Source organism: Labrus bergylta, chromosome 3 (assembly GCF_963930695.1).
Source record: "Labrus bergylta chromosome 3, fLabBer1.1, whole genome shotgun sequence".
Lineage (NCBI taxonomy): Eukaryota > Metazoa > Chordata > Actinopteri > Labriformes > Labridae > Labrus > Labrus bergylta.
In genome coordinates, this window is record NC_089197.1 from 26,223,728 (window position 1) to 26,247,241 (window position 23,514).

The 23,514-nt window shown below is 39.7% G+C and overlaps 2 protein-coding genes across 2 annotated transcripts; both read left to right on the plus strand.

The window, feature by feature from the left end:
* The first annotated feature begins 1,106 nt into the window (after positions 1-1,106).
* On the plus strand, positions 1,107-10,188 carry supv3l1 (SUV3-like helicase). The gene is made up of 16 exons (XM_029280646.2): positions 1,107-1,683; positions 2,341-2,418; positions 3,084-3,191; positions 3,281-3,395; positions 3,535-3,703; positions 4,092-4,203; positions 4,503-4,580; positions 5,228-5,319; positions 5,420-5,600; positions 5,748-5,841; positions 6,673-6,792; positions 6,893-6,992; positions 7,106-7,186; positions 7,809-7,985; positions 8,675-8,823; positions 8,917-10,188. The coding sequence occupies exons 1-16, from the start codon at positions 1,407-1,409 to the stop codon at positions 9,344-9,346; spliced, it is 2,361 nt and encodes a 786-aa protein (XP_029136479.1). The 5' UTR covers positions 1,107-1,406; the 3' UTR covers positions 9,347-10,188.
* Positions 10,189-10,819: 631 nt separating this feature from the next.
* Positions 10,820-21,922, plus strand: LOC109988665 (hexokinase HKDC1). The gene is made up of 21 exons (XM_020640263.3): positions 10,820-11,070; positions 12,525-12,687; positions 12,800-12,957; positions 13,165-13,287; positions 13,381-13,476; positions 14,112-14,211; positions 15,300-15,483; positions 15,569-15,724; positions 15,810-16,043; positions 16,564-16,705; positions 16,821-16,977; positions 17,346-17,494; positions 17,616-17,735; positions 17,861-17,956; positions 18,699-18,798; positions 19,003-19,115; positions 19,235-19,398; positions 19,512-19,667; positions 19,821-19,908; positions 20,642-20,787; positions 20,967-21,922. Exons 1-21 carry the CDS (start codon positions 11,008-11,010, stop codon positions 21,100-21,102), a joined length of 2,844 nt encoding a protein of 947 aa, XP_020495919.1. The 5' UTR covers positions 10,820-11,007; the 3' UTR covers positions 21,103-21,922.
* The last annotated feature ends 1,592 nt before the right edge of the window (positions 21,923-23,514 follow it).

The following is a 23,514-nucleotide window of genomic DNA, read 5'->3' on the forward strand; positions in this document are numbered from 1 at the left end:
TTAGTTTTAAAGAACTATTTATTTGAAAGATTATTGTACCACAAATGAAAAGGAGATATTAGCTCAGTTATTTGTTTATAGAGGTAAACCCCAGCGTGTGTTTTAAAAAAATAAATCATTGGTATCCAACTTGACTTCCAAGTGGAAAGTAACCCTCAGCTCTCAGGAGATCCAGAGCAGTGGCCAATTAAAAGTACATCAGAGAGTAAGTACAACACTAATCCATTCATACACCACCACCGAAGCAGTGGGAGCAATGCAGGGTTAAGTGTCTTGCCCAAGGACACATCGGACATGTTGCTCAGCTGGGGATCGAACCTTTGACCTTCTGGTTGAGAGGTGACGACTCTACCAACTGAGTATATATATATATTATATAAATTATATATTATATATCTATAAATTCATCAGGTTTGCCCAGGCTTTTTGTAAGAAGAGCACCTTCCAAAAGTGAACAAGATATAATAGAATCTTAAACTTGAACAGTTGCACATTGTTATATTTCAATATTTGATATCTGTATTAATTTTTGATAGTTTTTTTCCACCAATTAAGAATTAAAATGTATTTTACTCCGAATAATAATGATAATAATAATGATATGTTTAACGTGCTGTTTAAGTACTCAAAGACACTGTACATTAGTTAAACAAATCTTTGGGGGGGGGTGGAAAGCTCTCGAATGGCATTTAAACATCACATGTTTGTGTGATATTGTTTACAGCATGAGACAAACTAAATGGAAAGTATAGCTTTGTAGATAAATAAATCTGATTTAAAAAAGGAGTTGGTACACTTTATCGCCTACATTTCTCAATCCAGTTAAAAATCTTTGCTGAAGAGTGACTTCGTTTGAATGTGAGGCACAGTCAATGGACCACACAGACTGTAAATATTACGACCATACAGGACCTCAATATTTACGGTCTATGCACGGGACCCAAAGATCGTCTATACAGATTGTGCTTTAGGAATAAACTGGAACATATTTTATAGACGGAGGGGACATCTTCGTTGTGCATATACGATCTTGGGATTCATTAACAAAGGAGGTCATGTTTTTGCCTGTTCATCATACTCTCCTGTCCATTATTATTGTATGTTCAAAATAGATTCAGTTGTCACTTCTCTTCATTATCTTCCCCGAGGCTGTCTTATCTGAGCGGGCGGCTTCCAATACTGAGTACAAATCTGTTTTTTTTTCAATATTCACACAGGCACATGTGTGGGCAGCTGAGAAAGAGCGGGTCCAGGCCCACGTTGTGTCCGTCGGAAGCGGAGTGTGTTGACCGTCCTCTGTGGCGGTGCTGCGGTGTGTAATCCACATATTTACACCTGTTGAACAGCATGGGACACATCTAGCGCAGTTTGTGTGCTCACGCTGGGGACACCGCCGACTCGCAGTGATGTCTGTAAACCGGTGTTTGAGTCTCTTTTCTCGGCTTCGACGCCACGTTGATCCCCGAGCTGTCCGTGTCGCCGCTGGTAGCAGTCATGTGTCTTCAGCGTCTGCTTTGTTGCATAGTGAACATCGGGCTTGTTCAGTGCTTTGCTGCAGAAGTGTGTCCAACAGTTCGTCTTCAAAGCCCCCGGACACTTCTTTGTTTGTCCCCGTCTCTCTGAAGCCTGACCCCTCGGGAGATGGAGGTGTGGGAGCAGAGCTGACCCAACCTCTCGAGAAAAGTGAGTAAATTCACCTGAGCTGGTCTGTGAGTAACAATGTCAGTGACCTGTGAGTCTTGCACTTCAGATAACACCTTTGTAGTTAAAGTATGTTGTTGCTGTCAAATGTTTTTTAATGTACTAAGGCTATCTGAGATGTCCAATGTTCACGTTTCTTTGATATCATTGCTCTCTTTTTTTTAATTTTTTTTACAATATCTATTTATTAATTTGACAGGTATCATGATACAATAATCATTGAGGACATTTTTTTTTTGGTAGCATGACACATACACACACAGACACATAAATTACAATAACATAACCATACCAGGGGGCAAAAAGAAAAGACAAAAAATAATACAAATAAATAGAAAACAAAACAAAACACAAAAATAATATAATAATATTAAAAAAATAATAATGATAATAATAAAAAATATATAATAGTAAAATAAAAAAACAACAGTATAACAGTATCTATTCCTTCCTTCTTACGTTGTTATACAGAGCATAGATAAAGAATCAGCTGTCCTGTAGTGTCTTTAATTCTGTTATATAATTGAGCACAGGGCCCCAGACAGATACAAGTTTTTCACATGAACCTCTCTTTAATTAATGCAAACATGTGTGTTTTCTGAGACTTGTTTCTCTTTGCTGTTTGTGTGTGTGTTTCAGGTGAGCTGCTGAAGGTTCTGAACAGGTTTTATAGGAGGAAGGAGATGCAGAAGCTGGCAGCAGACGGTGGCCTGGATGGTGAGAAGTTATTAGCTCACATTAGTTCACAGATATCAAAAACACTGTTTTCCAATTTCAGAGCCAAGGTCAACTTTCTTCGCCTTATCGGTCAGTCTTTTACTCAGTCACCAAAAAACCTCATTAATTGCTCTTTATTTATTGCTCTCTAATTGCAGATTACAGGGTTTTGAATTTCTGTCTAGTTTCGTAAAATGATATGCCTCAAGACTCATTTGACTAAGCTAATGAAAAACTGGTTGTCTGTTTATCTCCTAGGCTTGGGGGCTCACTCCACTGCTCCTATTTTCCACAGTTCAACGTGTCTTTGAGTAAGACACTGATTGGAGTATGCAGACAGTACCTTATTGTTACCTTTATAATGTGTTTCGTGAATGAACAAGACTGAAAACAACCTTACAAGCATGCTTTTATTTTAGGGGCTTTTTTTACGCCTTTATTTGAGAGACAGGACAGTGGATAGAGATGGAAATCAGGGAGAGAGAGGGAGAGTGGGGAATGACATGCGGCAAAGGCAACAGGTGGGATTCAAACCGATGCTGTCCGCTTCGAGGACACTCGCATCTGTACATGGGGCGTGCTAAGAAACCACTAATCCGCTGGCGCCCCGTAACCAGCATGCTTTGTATGGTTAGCATTAAGTCTCTTTTTTTATGTGTTCACAGCACGTCTCTTTCACCAGGCCTTCATTAGCTTCAGGAAGTACATCCTGGAATTGACATCTATCCCCGCTGACCTGCACATCATCCTCAGTGACATCTGCTATGGAGCAGGTTTGACCACTTTCAGTTATTCGATAGAATAATATATTAATCAATTTGAGCACACCTTTTTATTTAATTTAATTTCTATTGTACTTCAGGTCATATAGACGACATCTATCCATACTTTATGCGTCATGCTAAGCAAATCTTCCCAATGCTGGACTGTATGGACGACCTGAGAAAGATCTCAGACCTCAGAGTCCCGGCTAACTGGTAAGGCCCATTTACTCTAAATGATGTTTAAACCTCTTTAAGTTGATTTACACCTGTACCTCTATAATATTTCACAGAATATTTGAAGAAGCATGAACAATATAACTATGTGGTTACAGTGTGTGTGATATTCTGTCAGGTACCCAGAGGCACGTGCCATCCAGAGGAAGATCATTTTCCATGCTGGTCCCACCAACAGTGGCAAAACCTACCATGCCATCCAGCGCTACCTGGCTGCGAAGACTGGAGTGTACTGTGGCCCCCTGAAGCTGCTGGCGCACGAGATCTTTGAGAAGAGCAACAATGCTGTATGTTTCTTTTCTCTCCTGTCCTCTGCTCTGTCTAAAGTAAAGTTTCACTTATCTGTTCAAAGTAGTTCTACTGCATCAAGCTACTGTAGAAAAACAATTCATTAAACCAAAGGGGGAGATTTGTGAAGTCTAATAAATCAGCTCAGTCTGGGTAAAATGTAGGAATGCATGCTCCAGGTAAACAGGAGGAAAAAAAAATAGTTGTAATAAAAGAGATGTAAACTCTTGTTCTGCTGCATTGTTTTTCTCCCTTTTTAAAACGGTCTGCAAGGAGATTCTTATTGTTGGGGTTATCTATTTAAAGCATCTCTTCTCTTCTTCCTCCGCATATTGTACTATCTACTATTTCTGTGTCTGTATATTATTTGTGTGTATGCTCTTGCAGGATGTGCCGTGTGACTTAGTCACTGGAGAGGAAAGGACCTTCATTGACTTGGAGGGTCGAGCGTCTGGTCATGTGGCCTGTACCATTGAGATGTGCAATGTGACAACACCTTGTAAGAAAACACACTACAAAAAGATTTGTATATGATAACATAAATATACCTCAGCTGATGTTTTGATTCACATTGAACTTGCCTTTGAGTTTGATTCTATTTAGTTTAAAATCTCAAAGAATTCAAGGGGGGCGGGGGTAAAGGGACTAAAACGATCTACATCTTATTTAGGCCACAACATTTGATTGTGATCTTGATTTTCTTTATCGCCCATTGTTTCTAAATGTCCCTGTGGTTTGCCTTGAATAGCCTTCTATGAAATATCATCTGTGTGTCAATGTTTGATTTGTTTTCTTTAGATGAAGTGGCTGTAGTCGATGAAATTCAAATGATTAGAGATCCTTCCAGAGGCTGGGCCTGGACCAGAGCACTATTGGGTTTGTAACACACACACACACACACACACACACACACACACAACCTCATGCACTGTGTCCTGGTCAAGACAGACAAAGACAAACAAAGTTTCTGATATAGAAATTCAAAATTTCAAATTAATATTTGTCTAGATTGCCCACAACCATGGAAATATAAGATTGTTAAGTTACTGGTCTTTTTATAATTCGTCCCTAGTAAAAGGAGCAGCAAACTTAAACGCCTTTTCCCCCAGTTCAGTTTTAAACTTTTTTTTTACAGACAGAGGATTATAATTTCCTGTACTCTTCTGACTGATCAGAAGGTACAGAGGAAGCAGACCTGAAGTATCCTTGTAGATAAGAATCCATGCGTGTGGACAGAGACGACCATCCAACACGTTTATACAAACTATGAAGAGTGAGGTTTTAAAATAAGGCTCTGAGATACAGAGTGTCCACAGTATGTTAGCTTTGAGTATGTTTTCTTAACAAATCACTGTTTCAATCATGATCACGTAATATTTGCGGTTGCAAAAGCACCATCCATCATAATCGAGCAAGGATTAAGGAGTCTGAATGTCATCAAACTCAACATTTATGTCATGGTCACCCTTCGTTGCCATACACATTCTTACATTGTGTTTTTTTTTTGTTCTCTGTATGTGTAGGTTTGTGTGCAGAGGAGATTCATGTGTGTGGTGAACCTGCAGCTATAGACTTTATCAGAGAGCTGATGTACACGACGGGAGAGGAGGTGGAGGTGAGGCTGTACAGGAGGAAGAGCAGAGGGTCACTGCTTTCATTCTTTCAATGATTGTCTTTGGATGACCTCTCCTCTCTCTCCTCTCTCTCTGCCCTAGGTGAACACATACAAGCGTCTAACTCCATTCACAATCCTCGACCAAGCTGTGGATTCATTAGACAACTTGAGTCCAGGAGACTGTATTGTCTGCTTCAGTAAAAATGACATTTACTCCATCAGCAGGCAGATTGAGGCCAGAGGGCAGGAATGTGCAGTCATTTATGGGAGTTTACCTCCAGGTGAGTTTTTACGTAGGATGTAAGTTTGTCTTTAAGTTGCAACCCAATATTTCAACTTGGTTTCAGTCATAACAAATATTTTGAGTTATTTGTAAAGAAAGAAACTGTGCCATAGACACAAAAGTAAAGTTTTTCTATGATTTTCAGGCACTAAGCTCTCACAGGCCAAGAAGTTCAATGACCCCGATGACCCCTGCAAGATCCTGGTTGCTACAGATGCCATTGGAATGGGCCTGAACCTGTAAATACCATCACACACGTTATTACTGTGCAGTCCCCTCCCTCAGCATTGGCACTTTGGAGACAGATGTTTTTTTTTTTTTTTTGCAAAAGCCCTGCAACTAAACTCAGCCATCATCCTGTCTTTGTTCATTCATATTGATTCTGCATCGGTGTAACCCTAACCCTAACTGTAGATAGATCCAGGTTACAGACGATGTAATTGTGTTTCAGTGTTGCGGAAGCACAGCACCGCTGGAGCTCCACATAGACACAAAGTCCTACATGCAGTTCCCTCCATTACGCCTCTCTGACATTGAGGTTGAAGTAGAAATGTCACAAGGACGTCAATATCGCGGCTTGAAACAGGTGTCTGAATAGGGCTGTAGACAATCCGAATTTCCCAGTGTTTTCACAGCCTTGTTAAGTCAAGCTTTCATCTCACAATCACTATTCTATAGAAGTGTTACAGAAGTGTTACACCCACCTTCAGCTTGTAACCATCTTGTTTATCTGGAAAGTTCAACATGTTAGTTATCTAGTACCTTTTAATTGTTCTGTTGTTTCCCGGCATGTTCAGCATTCACCACTAGGGGTCATCATACATCTCATGTTCCTACCCTCTGCAGGTTTAACAGGACTCCAGTTTGTAACCTTTATCTATCTACAGAAGCCTGTAATGATCAGATTTCTATTAAAGCCACTGTGAGGAGCATTTAACAGGCTGTGAAATGGACTGAAATTATAATAGACACCTCTGACAAAGTTGAAAGACAGCAGCAACTCAATTCAATTCATGAGCTCAAATCTATCGCCTTCTCTGCCTGTGTCCCCCCCCCCCCCCTCTCTGCAGGAGTATTAAACGTATCATCTTCAACAGTCTGGTGAAGCCAAATATGAACGAGAAAGGGGAGAAACAGATGGAGACCATCAGCACATCACAAGCTCTGCAGATAGCAGGCAGAGCAGGGAGGTCAGTCACACTCTACGTGATATATGTATGTTAAGAAGTAAAGGAATTCAAAACATTTGACTTGGTCCGGTTATGGTTTTAAACTTGCCTCCTCTTTCAGGTTCTCCTCCAAGTTCAAAGAGGGTGAAGTCACCACCATGCACAGAGATGATCTGCCTGTTCTGAAGGAAATACTCAGCCACTCTGTAGACCCCATAGAGGTGATCATTTACACAGACATGCTCTAAAACACTCACTTTAAGCCCGGAATAAGCCTTACTGTGTGTTCTATCAGTTCAATAGTGAGCTGAAATGTTGTTTGTCTCTGTCTCAGACTGCAGGGCTGCATCCTACAGCGGAGCAGATAGAGATGTTCGCCTATCATCTACCTGATGCTACACTGTCCAACCTTGTGGTGAGCACTCGCATACATTCAGTCCCTCTCCTACCTTTTTTATTAAGCGTTGAAGCAACATTATGAGATCATCATGAGCTGAAAATGTTGGTAAACATAACGACCATGATTGAAACAGTGAAGGGTGCTCTACACTCATTGTTTACATTCTTACTGAGTCTTGAAGTTTTACAAGTTTTAATTTTTATTTTTTAAAGGATGTGTTCACACATTAAAACTAACTTGTGAAGTGGGCGTGTAGGAGATCCAACTATCACTTTGAAAAGAAAAAAATCCTGTACACTACTCATGCTAAGCCTCACCAATTTATTAGAAAACAAATCACAACCTTTCGGTCCCTCTGAACATTTGTCTAATGTGTTTCCACCTGCTGTGTGTGCTCAGGTGTGGAACATCTAGTCTTATTAGAAATCTCTCTCTATCAGCAGAAACATATGCAGACTCACTCAGTCCAATAGCTACAGATATGAAGGCACAAACACAATGCTGAAGATTTTAAACATTGGTTTAAAAAAAAATACATATTTCACTGAAACTCCCCAGTTTAAGATTTATGGGGAGCCTCCTCTGCTTCTCCTGACAAACATTGCTACTCTCCTCTCTCTCCATCTCTTTCCTGCAGGACATCTTTGTCAGCCTCTCTCAGGTGGACGGGATGTATTTTGTCTGCAACATTGACGACTTCAAGTTTCTAGCCGACATGATTCAGCACATCCCGCTCAACCTGAGGTCACGCTACGTCTTCTGTACTGCTCCCATCAACAAGAAACAACCTTTTGTGTGCACCTCCTTTCTGAAGGTGAGGATGAGGAAAGCTTAACAAGTGCAGAGTGCATGAGATCAGACGAGGTTAAAGGAGCGAGAATATAAAGAAATAAGGCTGATGAACGAGAACACCAGTCACTGGGTCTATTCAATTCAGAACAGGTGAAATTAAAATGAACATTAACACATTCAGTTTTACTCTCTAATCTTTTGTTGCTTTTAAGGCCAGTTATTAATTTAGCATTTACTTTGGAACTCAGGATTCTTCTGTTTATCAAACCATTGACTCCGATTCAGAGTTGTAAAGAAATAAAAAAAAGTAGTTTTATAGGCAGTGTACCTTTGCTCCCATACTTTATGGTTTTAAAACACTGATAATAGTCGCTCCAGTATTAAAGTCGTCCTTAACAGCTAACCTTTGAGATTCAGAGGTGCTAATTAGTATGAGTAGAAGAAAGGTGATTCTTGCTTGTGGAGAGATGAAATGCATAAAAAAGTATTTCATTAGTTTAATAAAGTAATAATATAGTTATAATGCATCATAGTTCTGGTGTTGTGTTGCTTTATTGTCTTTTTTTCTTATCATTGGATTAACTTGATTACACTCTCGTTCTCTCCAAGGCCATTTTGAAACATATTTCCTTCATTAGCTTCTTGGTTATACATTACAAACGGTCTTGTAATACTGTCTCGATGCACTAATATAAGTCATTTCTATTTCAGTTTGCCCGTCAGTTCAGTCGAGACGAACCCCTGACGTTTGACTGGGTCTGCCGTCATGTCAGCTGGCCTCTGGCTGCCCCCAAAAACATCAAAGACCTGGTTCACCTGGAGGCCGTTCATGATGTGTTAGATCTTTACCTCTGGTTAAGGTAACGGTCCTCTGCCTGGTATTTAAATTAGATAAGTAAAGGACTTTGTTTTTCATCCTAATCCTTATTGTTTCCTCTGTCTATCTTCTGTAGCTACCGTTTCATGGACATGTTCCCAGACACGAGCTTTGTACGAGAAATCCAGCAGGAACTTGATGACATCATCCAACAGGGCGTCCGAAACATCACCCGTCTCATCAAGGCCACAGACCCGACCATCGCCCCCCCGCTGCAGACACAGAGCAGCAGGCGCGGACCGACAGACGCTTACAACGGAGCCATAAGCAGTGACTATTTGTTTGGCCGTAAAAGTCTGAGGGGGCAAAGAGGCTCAGGAGAGATGATTGACAGCTCTCTCGCTAGTCGGCTGGTCAGAGACGGGCTGCTGACTCCTGAACTGCTCCAGCAGCTTCAGAAGGAGTGGTCGAAAGACAAGAAGCAGGAGATGAGAAATCAGAGTGCACTCCATCCAGATGATAACAATAATGACACCAAAGGGAAAAAAAAAAAGAAAAAGAGATGAAAGGGGAAAACGATGACGTGTCGGTCAATGTACATGAGCAAAGATGTTTCCATGGAGATCATGAATTGAACTGATTGAACCCACATGTGTTATCTATACCTTGCATAATATCTGGTGGTTTGTTTTAAATTATCCTGGATTTGAAGCTTTGAAACTATTCACAATTCAAGCACTAAAAGTATTCCAAATTACTAGACTTTGAGACATCGTCAGTGTGTGTGTGTGTTTAAGTTCAGTTAACTTAAAAACTGAGATTAACGGAAAAATGTGTGATCACAGGGCTGTCATATCTTCTTTAACTGTGCTGAAAGACTCACAAGATATGTTTCCTTCAACCTACATATATCCTAACTGTAACTAGTGCTGGGAGAATATTGATGCTCTTTGACATTTCCCTGTTAAAATAAGATGATAGAGTGAATCACGTTGGACACTGATGGTTCCCTGACGATACACAGTGTACTTCACTCAATTACAAACTGACCTGCTAATAATGAAAATAATGAAACAACTTCGACTACCCTAATGTTCGATTGGAGACGCACACTGTTGTAAAAATGCTGTTTCAGATGTTTTTTGACCAGGAATCATTTTAACTGTATGCATGTTCTGCAGGATTTATATCAGTTCACTGTCGTTTTACTCAGTAGACTGAAAAGTAAAAACTCTGAACAGCACGAGCTGGATAAAGTGATAAAGTTTAACAGAGCTGAAATATTGTGCGTCTCTTTCAGCAGTTTGAACAGACTGAATTGAGCTCAGCACTGTAAAGTGTTTATACAGATAGGATGCCATATTTTTTCTTGTTTGTATATTGTTTATTAAAACCATATTGTGTTTTACATTTCTTAAATTCATGTTTATTTTGAGATATGAAGCTCACGAAAGACAAAATCATTATTGAACATGGTGAAAAGCTGACCCAGCCTCTCACCCAATAACAGCTGGGATCAGCTCCAGCATCCCGCAACCCAGAACGAGAAAAGCGGTATTGATAATCGATGGATGGATGTTGTTATTTTGTATTTTTACACATCTCCGCAATATACGGAGCTCATGTATTTCATATCTTTAAGACTCAAGCACTTCACTGAAAAGTCAAATGAATGTTTCCTGAGTTTGTGCATTGTTGGGCTCTTCTGCGTGCATTTAAAAAAGATTGGCCAACTGTTGGACTTTTGTTTTCAAGCCGTTGCATCTTTGATTGAGTTGTTTGTTTACCTACATAAAAAGAATTATAAAGTATGAAGAACGTAGGCCTTCCAACATTCAACTAGAGTATATTGAACATGTGAAAAAACATCCCACTTCCATATTTTAATGAAATAGACCTTCAGTTAAGCTCCAGTTTAAGTCATCAGAGACACTGATTGAAAACAATAAGCAGACAGGGTTGGGCAGTAAGATATGAAGATTAGATGATATAGTTGGTGAATGGGGTTTGGCATGTTAATCATTAAGTTAGATGTTGGTCTCTGCTCACTGACTCTGCAAACCTAAACTATCAGAGCAGGAAGGCAGGGAAGTTATACCGTTTGCATTTTAATATGTGTTCACAGTGAACGTGTATCTTTTTTTTACGATGTTTCAGTGGTGTGTGCAGCTGTGAGGAATACAGAGGATTTTACAAAATAACTTGAAGTTTTCACCGAGTTGTCAAGATGTTGGCAGTTCATCTTGTCTCCTTCTTCTTCTCCAAACTTCAGGAGGATCCCACAAAGAAGGTAAGAGATAATCCACAGGGTTACATCATTCACACAATTTATCACACAGATGACCTTTTCTTCCAGCAGCAGTGTTTTTTAAAAAAAAATCATTTTTCAACATGTACATTTCAGGCTTGTTGGCCTTTAGTAGATAAGACAGCTTTAGAAAGACATGAAATGTGGGGAGAGATAGTGGGGGATGACATGCATCAAAAAGGCGTCAGGACCAGGAGTGGAACACGAGTGAAATGTGCTGCCGAGAAGGTCATATTAGACGACAGATTGCTGTCAGGTTTTAAGAGGGGAATGGGAACATGTGAGTCAATAACATTCTAACGTGGTAAACTTGCATTCATTATCATGTATTGGAGAATAACCATTGTATACTTAAACTCATAAAAGTGCACTGGATGAGTGTTTTTTCAGTTAATTAGAAATAGGTCCTGTTTGTTATGTTGGAAGTGTTCCTACTTTTGTATAAAACATCCTCCATCTCCCATTTGAAGAAATTACCTTTGACTTGAACAAGCACTCATTCAGCAAACCATTTTTTGGCCTCAGTTTGATACATTACTATAGTTCTGCATCATTAACTCTGGGAACTTCTGGCAGAGTTAACATGACAGTATTAAAAGGAAGAAGTTAAATCCTGATATTATGATGAAGAATTTCCAACCTGTTTGCAACCAGCTTTACAAAATCAGAAGACATGTGTTGTAGTAGTATGTTCATGATACTCATAATCATTATTTCCTCCGTCACAGTGTGTCTTTTCTGAGAAATCATTAACTTTTACTGGCAGTGCCACTACTTCAGATCCAATCAAAACACTTTCCCAGGAGCAAAATATTGACTCTAAAGGGTAAAATAAACAAGGTTGACATCTTTGTTTTATAAAGTAATGCTGGCTGTGACTGAGATTTCTCATGAGGATGTTTTAGCTACTGATGATGCCTCTGTATCAACAACAATAGCAAACACGAGAATATGCTAAAAGATTGACTTCTTTAAAAGTTTTAGTTTTTATTGTCTGGGGCTGTGTGGGATAAAGTGATTAACAAGTAAATAAACAACATAATTGTGAAGCAAAGATGACATATGAGTGACACATTGATTGTTAGAAGAAAGCAGAATGAGATTTAGTTTTTGGCAAAAAAAACAACAACAATTCAAACCCATTTTTAGAACTATATCAGCAACGTTTTTTTTTTGTCCACATCGGGCACCAAAATGAACATGAACTGAGAGTGCCTTACAGGAGAGTTAAATAATAGTCAAACAGAGCACAATCACTGTGACATCCAGCCTGGTGCTTCCACAGAGTGACCTTGTCCCCTCAACATGTCACAAGACTTGTACAGGCTCAGTTTACAGTGTGGGAATAAATGTTGGAAGATTCAGTCCAGTGTCAGTCCAGTCAGAGGGAAAAGATATCCCAACTCCTAGTTTATTTTTGCTCTCTGTGTTTTTAGGTGGACCGGTTCTTGTATGCTATGCGACTCCATGACGACCAGCTTAGAGACATTTCGGCTCGTTTCCAGGCTGAAATAAAGAAAGGGCTTTCATCTGAGAGCAACGCCGCAGCGGCTGTGAAGATGCTGCCGACACATGTTCGCTCCACCCCTGATGGAACAGGTACATCTCATTAACAATGTTCAGAAGGTTAGAAGGTTTAGGTTGTTTCAAAGAAACATATAAAATACACACAGATCTTTTTTTTTTTTCTCCCCCTTCTTTTCTCCGGCAGAGAAAGGACAGTTCCTGGCATTGGATCTCGGAGGGTCCAAGTTTAAGGTGCTCCAAGTGAAAGTGAGAGAGGGTATGGGGATCAGGAAAGGAGGAGTGGAGATTGAGGAGAAGAACTACCCGATACCCAAAGAGCTTCTGACTGGGAGAGGAACAGAGGTAAGGAGGTGCAAAGCAGGAGATGATACACATGAAACATGAGCAGTTAAAAACAGAAGAACAAGGGGAGTTGAGTTTAAAGGGATCAGAAAGAAGGAATCCAGAAGCCCCCTGATTTTGACGAGTAGCCTATATGAGAGGTATGCAACAACAAAAAGATTTTAAACCCTGAATTGTGTTTCTTCTTCTTCTTTTCTCTGTCTGTAGCTCTTTGACCATGTAGCAGAGTCTCTCAAGGACTTCATGCAAGAGAAAAACATCAGCATGGAGAAGAAACATCCTCTGGCTTTTACTTTCTCTTTCCCATGTGAACAGTCCAGCTTGGATCAGGTAATAACACCTCAAACATTCATCTGGTTTTCATGAGCTGCTGAATATGTTGCTGTTGTATATTGAGTTGTTATTTCCTTTCTTCCTCTGCAGGGATTATTGTTGAACTGGAGTAAAAAGTACAGAGTCCGAGGTCTTCAGGGTAAAGATGTGGTCCAGGTCCTCAGAGACGCTATCGACAGAACTGGGGTATGTTGTCTGAATGACCCATACACTATTTTACATTTGTTAGTCACAAAGTCTCAAAGACATGACTATTGAGGATCATTTTCCTGGCACGCAGCTTTTACTTATTATAGTCATTTTGAAAGAAGGACAAACCAATAAATATTACTCATATTTTAGGTTGTAGAAATGTTTACAAGGAGTGATGAATTACTTCAGAACTGACAGAAACAGGAACTCAACATATGGTTAAACTGTAGGATTGCAGAAAAAAACAAATCAAGTATCTATAATACTGATAACCTCATCTACTGGTCAACACTTATCTGACTGCAATGCAATGGTGATTCTAGAGTCAGTTTGGGCCCTAGGCAAAAATTTACACGGGGCCCCTCCATCCAGCATTTATCAACATTATGTCAAAATGATCTGACACCAACAAAAATATAGTATAATGTGAACTTAAAGAAAAGTACAAAGTACAGACTTTATAAATAAGCATTATTTTACATAGATATAAAGATTTTTCACTGGTGCGGTTTAAACTTTGTCAGAGCTGGGGACCCCCTACTAGCCTGTTGACAAGAAGCGCCCCTGCTGCAAAGCATCTTAACACTGAGTAACATGTTCAAACTTTGTCTCTGTAATTCCCTCTGCAGGGTGTGGATGTAGAGGTGTTAGCCATGGTTAATGACACTGTAGCAACCATGATGACCTGCGGTTTTGATGACAACTACTGTGATGTCGGACTCATCATTGGTGAGTGCATTCATGTTCAGAGAAATGTATGTAAGTAATGAAGCAGACAGTTGAATAGAATAGAATAGAATTACTTTATTGATCCCAAACTGGGAAATTGTGGCGTTACAGCAGCAGGTTATCAAACACACAATATGAGTAAAAAACACAATGTTAGCAAATCTAAACATAATATAATATTAAATACAAAGTAAATAAGCACTAAAAATATCAAAACTAAGAATGGGAATATATACAACCAGGATTTAACTAAGCATTACTAGTCTTAAATAGGAAGATTAAATATGGAAGATTAAATGTAAATGTGCAAAAACAGAGTCGTAAATGGACAGTATTGACATAACTTAAAGTGCATGAGTGTAGACATATTATAAGCAGAAACTATACCATATAACTGCGAGTACACAGCCAAATGAAGTGAAGCTTCTAAAATCTCCTGGATGCTGCTTTGTGGAGGACAATGTATGAAGAATGTTTAGTCAAGTACGACTACCAGCTTGTTTTCACTGTTTGAAGTCAAAAATAATTTACTGAAAATCTTATTTCAAAAATATGTAAGTGCTGTCCTTAAAGGAAATTGTCGAAACAAAATGTACTCAGTGAGGAGACAAAAATAACTACAAATGACATATCTGACTCAATATGTGATATATACAATGTAAATGAAAAAATAAAAACTGGCTCAAATGTATAACAAACTGAACTGAGACACTCCTAAGAGTCAGGGGTGATCAGCTTGCGACTGAACCATAGACTGAACATGTTCTGTTGAATCACGTCCAGGGTGATCCAGTCACTAGTTGTAGAACTGCTCCCTCTAGTGGTTCAGTGTCTTCATGCATGAGCGTGTGGATTTGTATACAGTTTTTGAACTTCTTTGATTCAACCTTTTCATCTCTGGACAATTTCTCCAGAAAGGTAAATAGTTGTTGGATTACAATTGTGATAAGAATCAGTGTAGAGATACATTTCCATCAGTTCAGGATTAGATCATTTAGCCAAGTGTGCCATGTTGTTGGACTTAAAGGATAGAAAATGAACAGTGTTTACTAATGCATGGGTATCCTCTTGTACGTGTTTGTCTTTAGGTACAGGCACAAATGCATGCTACATGGAGGGTCTGCGTCACATCGACCTGGTGGAGGGAGACGAGGGCAGGATGTGTGTGAACACTGAGTGGGGCGGCTTTGGAGACGACGGGGCTCTGGATGATTTCATCACTGAGTTTGACCGAGATGTGGATGCAGCCTCTAGCAACCCAGGAAAACAAATGTGAGGAAAGCAGAATTTCTCATTATACAGCACAGCATTATTGAAATAATTTCCACCTTAAACCTGTTTGTTTCTGTGTTTGTAGCTTTGAGAAAATGATCAGTGGGATGTATCTGGGTGAGATTGTGAGGTTGGTGGTATTGAAGATGGCTAAACTTGGACTTCTGTTTGATGGCCATGTTTCTGATGCCCTGAGGACTAAAGGAAAGATCACCACTGCAAATGTAGCAGCCATGGAGGAGTGAGTTATCTCTTTGTATCTGCCTCTGTTTTTTTTTTATCACACTCCAGAAAACATTAACAACATAAACATGTGTCTATTTCAGGAACAAAAATGGTCTAAACAACACCAAAAAGCTCCTTATAGACCTTGATCTGACCCCAACAATGGACGACTGTATTGCTGTTCAACATGTCAGCACCATAGTGTCCTTCAGGTCCTCCAATCTGGTGGCTGCAGGACTGGCGGCCATATTAACACGAATCAGGCAAAACCGTAATTTAAGGGCATTAAGGATCACTGTAGGTGTGGATGGAACCGTGTACAAGACACACCCACAGTAAGTTATTATGGATATATATGACAAGAATCTAATTCAAATGACTCTACCTCAAGTTAGTTGATGTTGACATTTTACATTAGAAAGCATTGGAGTAAACATGACCCTTTCCTGCCATGACAAGTCAAACTGTCACCTAAGACAAAGGAGAGTCAAATCCTGCCACAACTAAATATACATAAGGGAACAAGTTTGAACAGAGGTCAAGTTAATATGTGTTTATACACTTGAAACAGAGAACACTGAGTCCAGCTTTGCCGATTAAACAGAGGTTGGTGGGAGAGGGGAGAGAAGTCAAAACCCTGAGTTCAGGACAGAACAGTGTCTTCTTTCCCCCTTAAAAGTTTTGAAATAATTCCAGTTACAGTATCTGAAAGTAACTAGGGTTCAATTTCACATCTTTAATATTATCTGTAAGGCAAATTCACCCCATTTGATATTGAAAACAACATAATGAATTCTTATTCTCACTGATCCAAATTATTTTTCGTGTTCAAATAAATATCTCTTTCCACTCCAGGTATCCTAAACGTCTTCATAAAGTAGTGCGCAGGTTACTTCCAGAGTGCCACGTCAGGTTTGTCCTCTCAGACAGCGGCAGCAGCAAAGGAGCCGCTTTGGTTTCAGCAGTTGCTCAGAGACTGGCATCACGAAAGAGACAGGTGAGGCTGCTCGGTGTGTTTATGCACCGTAAGTGACTGTAAAAAAGTGTACACACATTAGCTTATATACTATTATATATCATGTTTAAAGGTGTCTGTGTAACCTGTATCCCAGGTGGATGAGACGCTGTGTCCATTCAGACTGAGCAGAGAACAGCTGCAGTTGGTAAAAGCCAAGATGAGGGCGGGGCTAGAGGCGGGGCTACAGACTAAAGGCCCTTCTGCTATCAAGATGCTGCCCTCTTTTGTGTACTACACACCTGATGGAACAGGTCAGGAACTTATCTGGAACTCACAAGGGAAAAGATCATTTTCATAATTAATTCCTATTTGTTGAAAACAAAGTTTTCCAAAGTCTTTATTTGCACATTCAAATATCTCACATGCAGGTTCTTGGAGAGTTTATTTCCAGTTTTGAGGAAAAAAGACGTTTAGTTTGTGATCATGTGATTTATGTGTCTTTGCCTCTTGCCTTTAGTCAAGTATGTGGATGCTGAACAAGTACATTGTAAGATCATGTTATCCTCAAGACAAAACAAAGTTTTTAAACCTAATGTGTATTTGGAGGCAGATGATGAATGAACTGAACAGATTAATCAGAATCAGATTATCGGTACACTATGCTCCATTTTTTTTCCAGAGCATGGAAAGTACCTTGCCTTGGATCTTGGAGGAACAAACTTCAGAGCAATGCTAGTGAACTTTAAAAAAGGTATGCAACAGAACGCAAGACTTTACCATAAGATCTACACCATCCCACTGGAGATAATGCAAGGAACTGGAGAAGAGGTAGGACATGTTTGTTTAAGATATAGTATCAAATATGCACAGGAAGACTGACAAATCAAACACATCCTTGACTTTTTTTCATTAACCTCTTCCTCCTGTCTCTGCCTATTTCTCTCTATAGCTGTTTGATCATTTAGCGCAGTGTGTGAGTGACTTCTTGGACTACATGGGGATGAAGAACGCTCGTCTCCCTGCAGGCTTCACCTTCTCATTCCCCTGTGAGCAGACGGCTATTGACACAGTAAGTGTGGAAATCATCTTATTATGTTCTGGGCTTAAGTGAATTCAGTTTAGGGCAGCTTGCTATAGCATAGACCACAAAGAGAAATATGAAGATTGTCACCTTAACCTTTGTACATTCTGTAGGGCACGCTGGTGAGCTGGACCAAAGGCTTTAAGGCCACAGACTGTGAAGGACATGATGTTGTTGAAATGCTGAGGGAGGCCATCAAGAGACGCAACGTGAGTACAAAAGAAGCAAGCGATAATGATGACCTTGATTTCTAAGAACTGTTTTGACAGAGAAATGCTGCAATCTTCTATAATAGGACTTATTTTTTTCATGCAAGTTAGAAACAATAGCCGAAGTCATGATGACAAAAGATTTGAAATCTCTGACTCTCTGACTTTATCCTTATTCACTGTGGCGTGTGTTATTTTACTGTACATTATTTGAAAACACACATCTATGTGTTTGTACCTGCAGTGTCTTAGTATTCATCCCCCTTTGACAAATTCACATGTTGTCTCTTTACTTTGGGGTTGTGTGTAACTGATAAAACTTTGAACATTAAATATTTAATAGTTCTGAAGTAGGAAGGGGTAATATTTATTGATATTCTAAATGATTTACAGGGAGAAAATTAAAAAAGCTTTTAGTCCTTAAAGTAAAAAGTCTATTTGAATTCCAGGTTGTAACATTTTACTTTTTTTGGATGTCCAAGTGGGGTTAAAACTATGGCACGGCCCTTTATGAAGTGTCTTTTTAGGTTCTCAATCATCTAGATCATGTCAATTCTAAGCTTGATCCAAAGGCAACTTCAACCAACTTCAACAAAGTCCAGTTGTCTGTGGATCAAGCTTAGAATTGACCTGTATGAAGTCACGTCACACAATAATTGCAGTGCACATTAACAAAAATAAAACAGTCGATGTGTCTGGATGTTTTTTTTTTTTGGATAAACATGTGTGTTTGTGCCTGTAGGAGTTTGACTTGGACATCGTAGCCGTGGTTAATGACACCGTTGGGACAATGATGAGCTGTGCATATGAAGACCCTCAGTGTGAGATTGGTCTGATTGCTGGTATGTGATTTACAGACAGATTACCTTTAGGCTGGTTTTCATTTCATTTGTGTGTTGTTTTTTTGTATCTAAACTTGGGTTGGGATTATATTTATGGATGGTTGATGTTTGGAGATGTGTCATCACTAATTTGTTGCTGTTTAAGTTTATATTTCAAGTGCTTGTTCTTGGACAGAAAATTAAGCTTCTGATCGTGTTTCACAGGAACGGGCACTAATGTGTGTTACATGGAGGAACTGAAGAATATTGAGAAGACCGAACAGAAGACAGGAAGAGTAAAAAGAGAAGAGGGGACACCCAAAGGAGAGGAGGATAAGGTTGAGGAAGTCTTATGTAACTTTCAGATTGATTGTCTTATCAGTGGGATGAGGTTAGGTTAATACAAGTGGGATAATATTTACACATGTTAGACCACTTTATATGTGTCTGCTTGCAGCAGGGTGATGGGTCTGAAGGAGAGAAGGAGGGCGATGCTGAGATACAAAAGATGTGTATAAACACAGAGTGGGGGGGCCTCGGTGATGATGGCTCTCTGGATGACATCATCACACCTTATGATGTCGAGGTGAACCAAAACTCAGTCAACCCTGGGAAACAAAGGTAAGAAACACTCACAGAGTCTCTTTGTGAACTTCATACTCTTCAGAGGTTTGTGTCTTGTGTTTCTCTGATTTTAACAAATATATCAATTGGTTTTCTGTGTGAATGTGCAGGTTTGAAAAGCTGACCAGTGGGATGTATTTAGGAGAAATTGTTCGTCAGGTGTTGTTGGATTTAACCAGAGGAGGTTTACTGTTCAGAGGACACGTCACTGAAACTTTAAAAACACCTGGAATATTTGAGACAAAATACTTGTCACAGATAGAAAGGTAAGAGGAACTGCTTGTGTGTGTGTTTCAGTGTCAGACATTTGAGCTTTGTACAATTTGTAATGATGCATTTTAAATCCCCTTGCACAGTATATGACACTAACATTGTAACTGTGTATCCACTGTGTGTATGACTGTTCTGTCTCCCTCTAGTGACCGCCTGGCTCTACTGCAGGTCAGATGTATTCTACAGCAGCTGGGGCTCGACAGCAACTGTGAGGACAGTATCATTGTCAAAGAGGTATGTGAAATAAAACATGAGCAGCTGTTTTAGACTTTTTTTTTAATCAACCTGTTGACAATTTTACTTTTAAATAAAATGCAATTAGCAGGACAGGATCTGACAAAGTCAAATATTAAGATATATATAATAATAATGTCTACATATGTACCTGAAGATGGAGGACATTCTTTGATATTTTAGCATTCATAGCAGTCTAAAATTAAAGCCTCTGAGAAACAGAGTGCATTTTACTAGTTTAGCCAACTGCATACACTATGTTTGAGAATTTCAGTCTTTCTCACAGCAGATATTTAGTAATTGCAGGAAGATCACAGGTCTAACTGATAACATTAGTCCTATGTAAATGTCACACATCCAATATTAATGTACCTTTTCTTCCACCAGTCCATAGCCCATAAGCAAACTACAGGGAGCATTAAGGTGATAATGTGACACATTATACCAATAAACTTTTAAACCATCTCTTAAACAGTTATAACATTTATTCTGAGCTGTAGAAGAATAGCACAATTGTGCAACCCTGTTTTATTGTCTCAAACCTGTCTAAAATGTCAGACAGAGGTTAGGAGATTACATTTCTATGAACTACAATACAATCTGACTTTTGGATTCAGTAACATTTATCTCTCCTGGCTGAGGAGTGATTTGATATTTTTTGACTTTGCAAACTGTGGCACCAACAGTCTGTTAAGTGTTGCAATATACTGATAAAGTTTTCATTGTAATACAGGTATGTGGAGCTGTGTCACGTCGTGCAGCTCAGCTGTGTGGGGCAGGCATGGCAGCAGTGGTGGATAAGATCCGAGAGAACCGAGGACTGGACCATCTGAACATCACTGTAGGGGTGGACGGGGCTCTCTACAAACTACATCCTCAGTATGTTAGTTTTTGGTTCTTGGTTCTAATGGTGGTGTGAAAGTACTGAAAAGGCTTTGATTCAAATACATGCATTGATGTTTTTCTTTGTATTTAAGAGCTACTTTAAGTATTTCCACTTTATTATGTTTCTTCAAATTACTTTACAAAAACTGAACTTCTTCTGCTGCTGTTTCTAGTTTCTCTCGGGTCCTTCAAGAGACTGCCAGGGTTTTTGCTCCTCAGTGTAACGTGACCTTCCTGCCATCAGAGGAGGGCAGCGGGAAAGGTGCTGCTCTCATCACGGCTGTTGCCCGACAGAAGCAGGAGATGTAACTACACATGACTGGAAAAACGGATTTGAATGGATATTCACATTCTTCTTTGTTTGGAATACTGTCCTGCAGACAGTGATGTGTTTGCCTCTGAAGCTCTGATAAAATCAGATTCAACAACATCCTCTTTACACCTGAAGGCAGGAGTAACTCATCTGAAGCACATGACACATGCTGATCCCTCTCAGGTTTCCCAGACATACAGCCCACTTTTCTGTGTTGTGCAACCAGCTAAAATAATAACACCGCGGGGATTACATTCTAGTCATGAGAGATATTTAAAGACCTGAATAAAAAATATTGGATTTTACAAAATGAACATAAATCTGATCAGCCAGAATCTCTGCTAAGAAAAGCTTCTTATTCGTCCTTCAGTTATTTTTTATTCCCACATATTTTTTGATGGACTACAGCGTTCCTACATTTCAATATGAACATTAAACTGGCCTGTATATTTGGTTCTTGATGCTTTAAAACAAATCTTTTGACATTCAAACCAATCCTGAGTTGGTGGTGGGAAAGGTGTCCCACCCTGTACAGACACATGACAACACCCGCCATACACTGATCAGTCGTTGATACGAAGGCTGAGTGTTGGTTTTGGAAAGGAAGACAGACTCATAACAATAATAACACCTTGCAGACTAATCTAGGTTAGCACTGTCTGTGCGACCAAATAAACAAAACAAAACTCTGGGCCTGCTTAAAATGTGTTCCCATTCTCTGACTGTGTTCATACTGTGCACTTATTCTTCTAATTCAAATGATTCCTGTGCATAATTTCAGATTGTCTTCCAAAAGAATAAAGAATAGACAAAGAATAGAGTGAGTGAGTGTATTGATGAAGGGTAGGAGGAGGACAGGAATGCCTCTGACCACATTTTCCAACGATAAAAACAACCAGCACTCTGTTCTGTCAGTCTGGACGGACTCTCTGCCCTTGTGATAGCCTGTCTGTCTCTCTATTCTCCATCTGTCTGTCTGAGTCTCTGTCTGTCAGAGTGTCTGTCCATCTGTACTGTTTAGGTAATTCAAGTCTGTCCTCTTTATCTGTCTTGCTGGATCATTTCCCAGTGGCCTCTGTCTTCATCTGGCTGTCTGCATGCTACATCCTAAAACAACCGTGCAGGTGTAAACCCAGGGAAATCCTCAAAGGCTTTTTCTGGTGTTTTGTCAAGACTATTTATGTGTTGTCAAATGACAGAATTTTAGAGTGTACAGTATTCCTGTGGATATGAAAGTCAGACTGTTAATTTATCGTTTATTTTCACAAATTTCAGTCTAAAAACCAAACTTTAGATTTGACCATGCTGGACAGGGAATTAGCAAAGCAATGGTAAGGGTATTTCTATTTATCCATTCTGATAGAATAGATGTTGATTTTAAGATGGGCGTTGCAAAGCATCAGGAAAGAAAGAGTGAAAGAATTAAGCAACGTCAGATGGCTTAAACAAAGGAGGAAGGAAATGTATTGCGACGGGATGCGTGCTAGCATGAGTGAAAGCGAGGCTAATCTGACAGGGATTAACATGTTACAATTCTACCAGCTGAGGGCTACGTAACACTGACACACACACACAGACACACACACACACACACTACTGTAATCCCACACCGTCCTAGTGGTGACCTATACAGTTAAACCACACCAGCACTGACTATGCAGCTTTAATGCAGACACACACACACACACACACACACACAAACTGCGGGGCTGCTGAATCTGCAGCTGGTGCAGTACAAGAGACTCATACAGAAACCGGCATCCTTTTGGTTCCTCTTAGTTTTGACACTACTTCTCTGTCTCTGTCTCCCTTTTAGTGTCTCTTTGAATCCAACTTTTTCTTCTCTTTTGTACACCACACCTTTACTGTAAATCACCTTTTTGTTTTGGGTTCTATTTTGGTTAAAACAATGCCCAACACATATTCCTGCATGGGATCATTGGGAGCAAGGTGTGTGAGCCTTATTATACACAGGTTTTCTTTGTGAGTGGGTTTTTTGAGTAGGTTCAAGGTTCTGTGAGTATGTCTTTGTCTCCAATGTAAGCCAACAATAAGTGCTTTGACAAATATATACACACACACACACACACACACACACACACACACACACACACACACACACACACACACACACACACACACACACACACACACACAGACACACAGACACAAGAAGCACATCAGATGAGAGATTTTGGACACTGGTTTTTCAGGACCTATAAAGGGACACTCTCTGGCCTTTTCCTGGCGGTCTTCTGCTCTGTTGTTGTTTTTTCTTCTGGTGTTTTTCAGGGAACACAACCTTAACTTTTTAAATCTTCATCTATTTATTGCCTCCAAAGAACCAGTGCAGGGATGCTTCAAGCCTGGATTTAAACCTTTGATTGGAATGGACGGTGGAAAAATGA

Excerpts from the sequence above, each read along its gene's own strand:
- supv3l1 (XM_029280646.2), top strand. The coding sequence starts at position 1,407 with ATGTCTGTAAACCGGTGTTTGAGTCTCTTTTCTCGGCTTCGACGCCAC. Across the intron at positions 5,320-5,419 it reads CGACGGGAGAGGAGGTGGAG|GTGAACACATACAAGCGTCT; the intron begins GTGAGGCTGTAC and ends TCTCTGCCCTAG. Across the intron at positions 8,824-8,916 it reads GATCTTTACCTCTGGTTAAG|CTACCGTTTCATGGACATGT; the intron begins GTAACGGTCCTC and ends TATCTTCTGTAG.
- LOC109988665 (XM_020640263.3), top strand. The coding sequence starts at position 11,008 with ATGTTGGCAGTTCATCTTGTCTCCTTCTTCTTCTCCAAACTTCAGGAG. Across the intron at positions 11,071-12,524 it reads AGGAGGATCCCACAAAGAAG|GTGGACCGGTTCTTGTATGC; the intron begins GTAAGAGATAAT and ends CTGTGTTTTTAG. Across the intron at positions 16,978-17,345 it reads CTACACACCTGATGGAACAG|AGCATGGAAAGTACCTTGCC; the intron begins GTCAGGAACTTA and ends TTTTTTTTCCAG.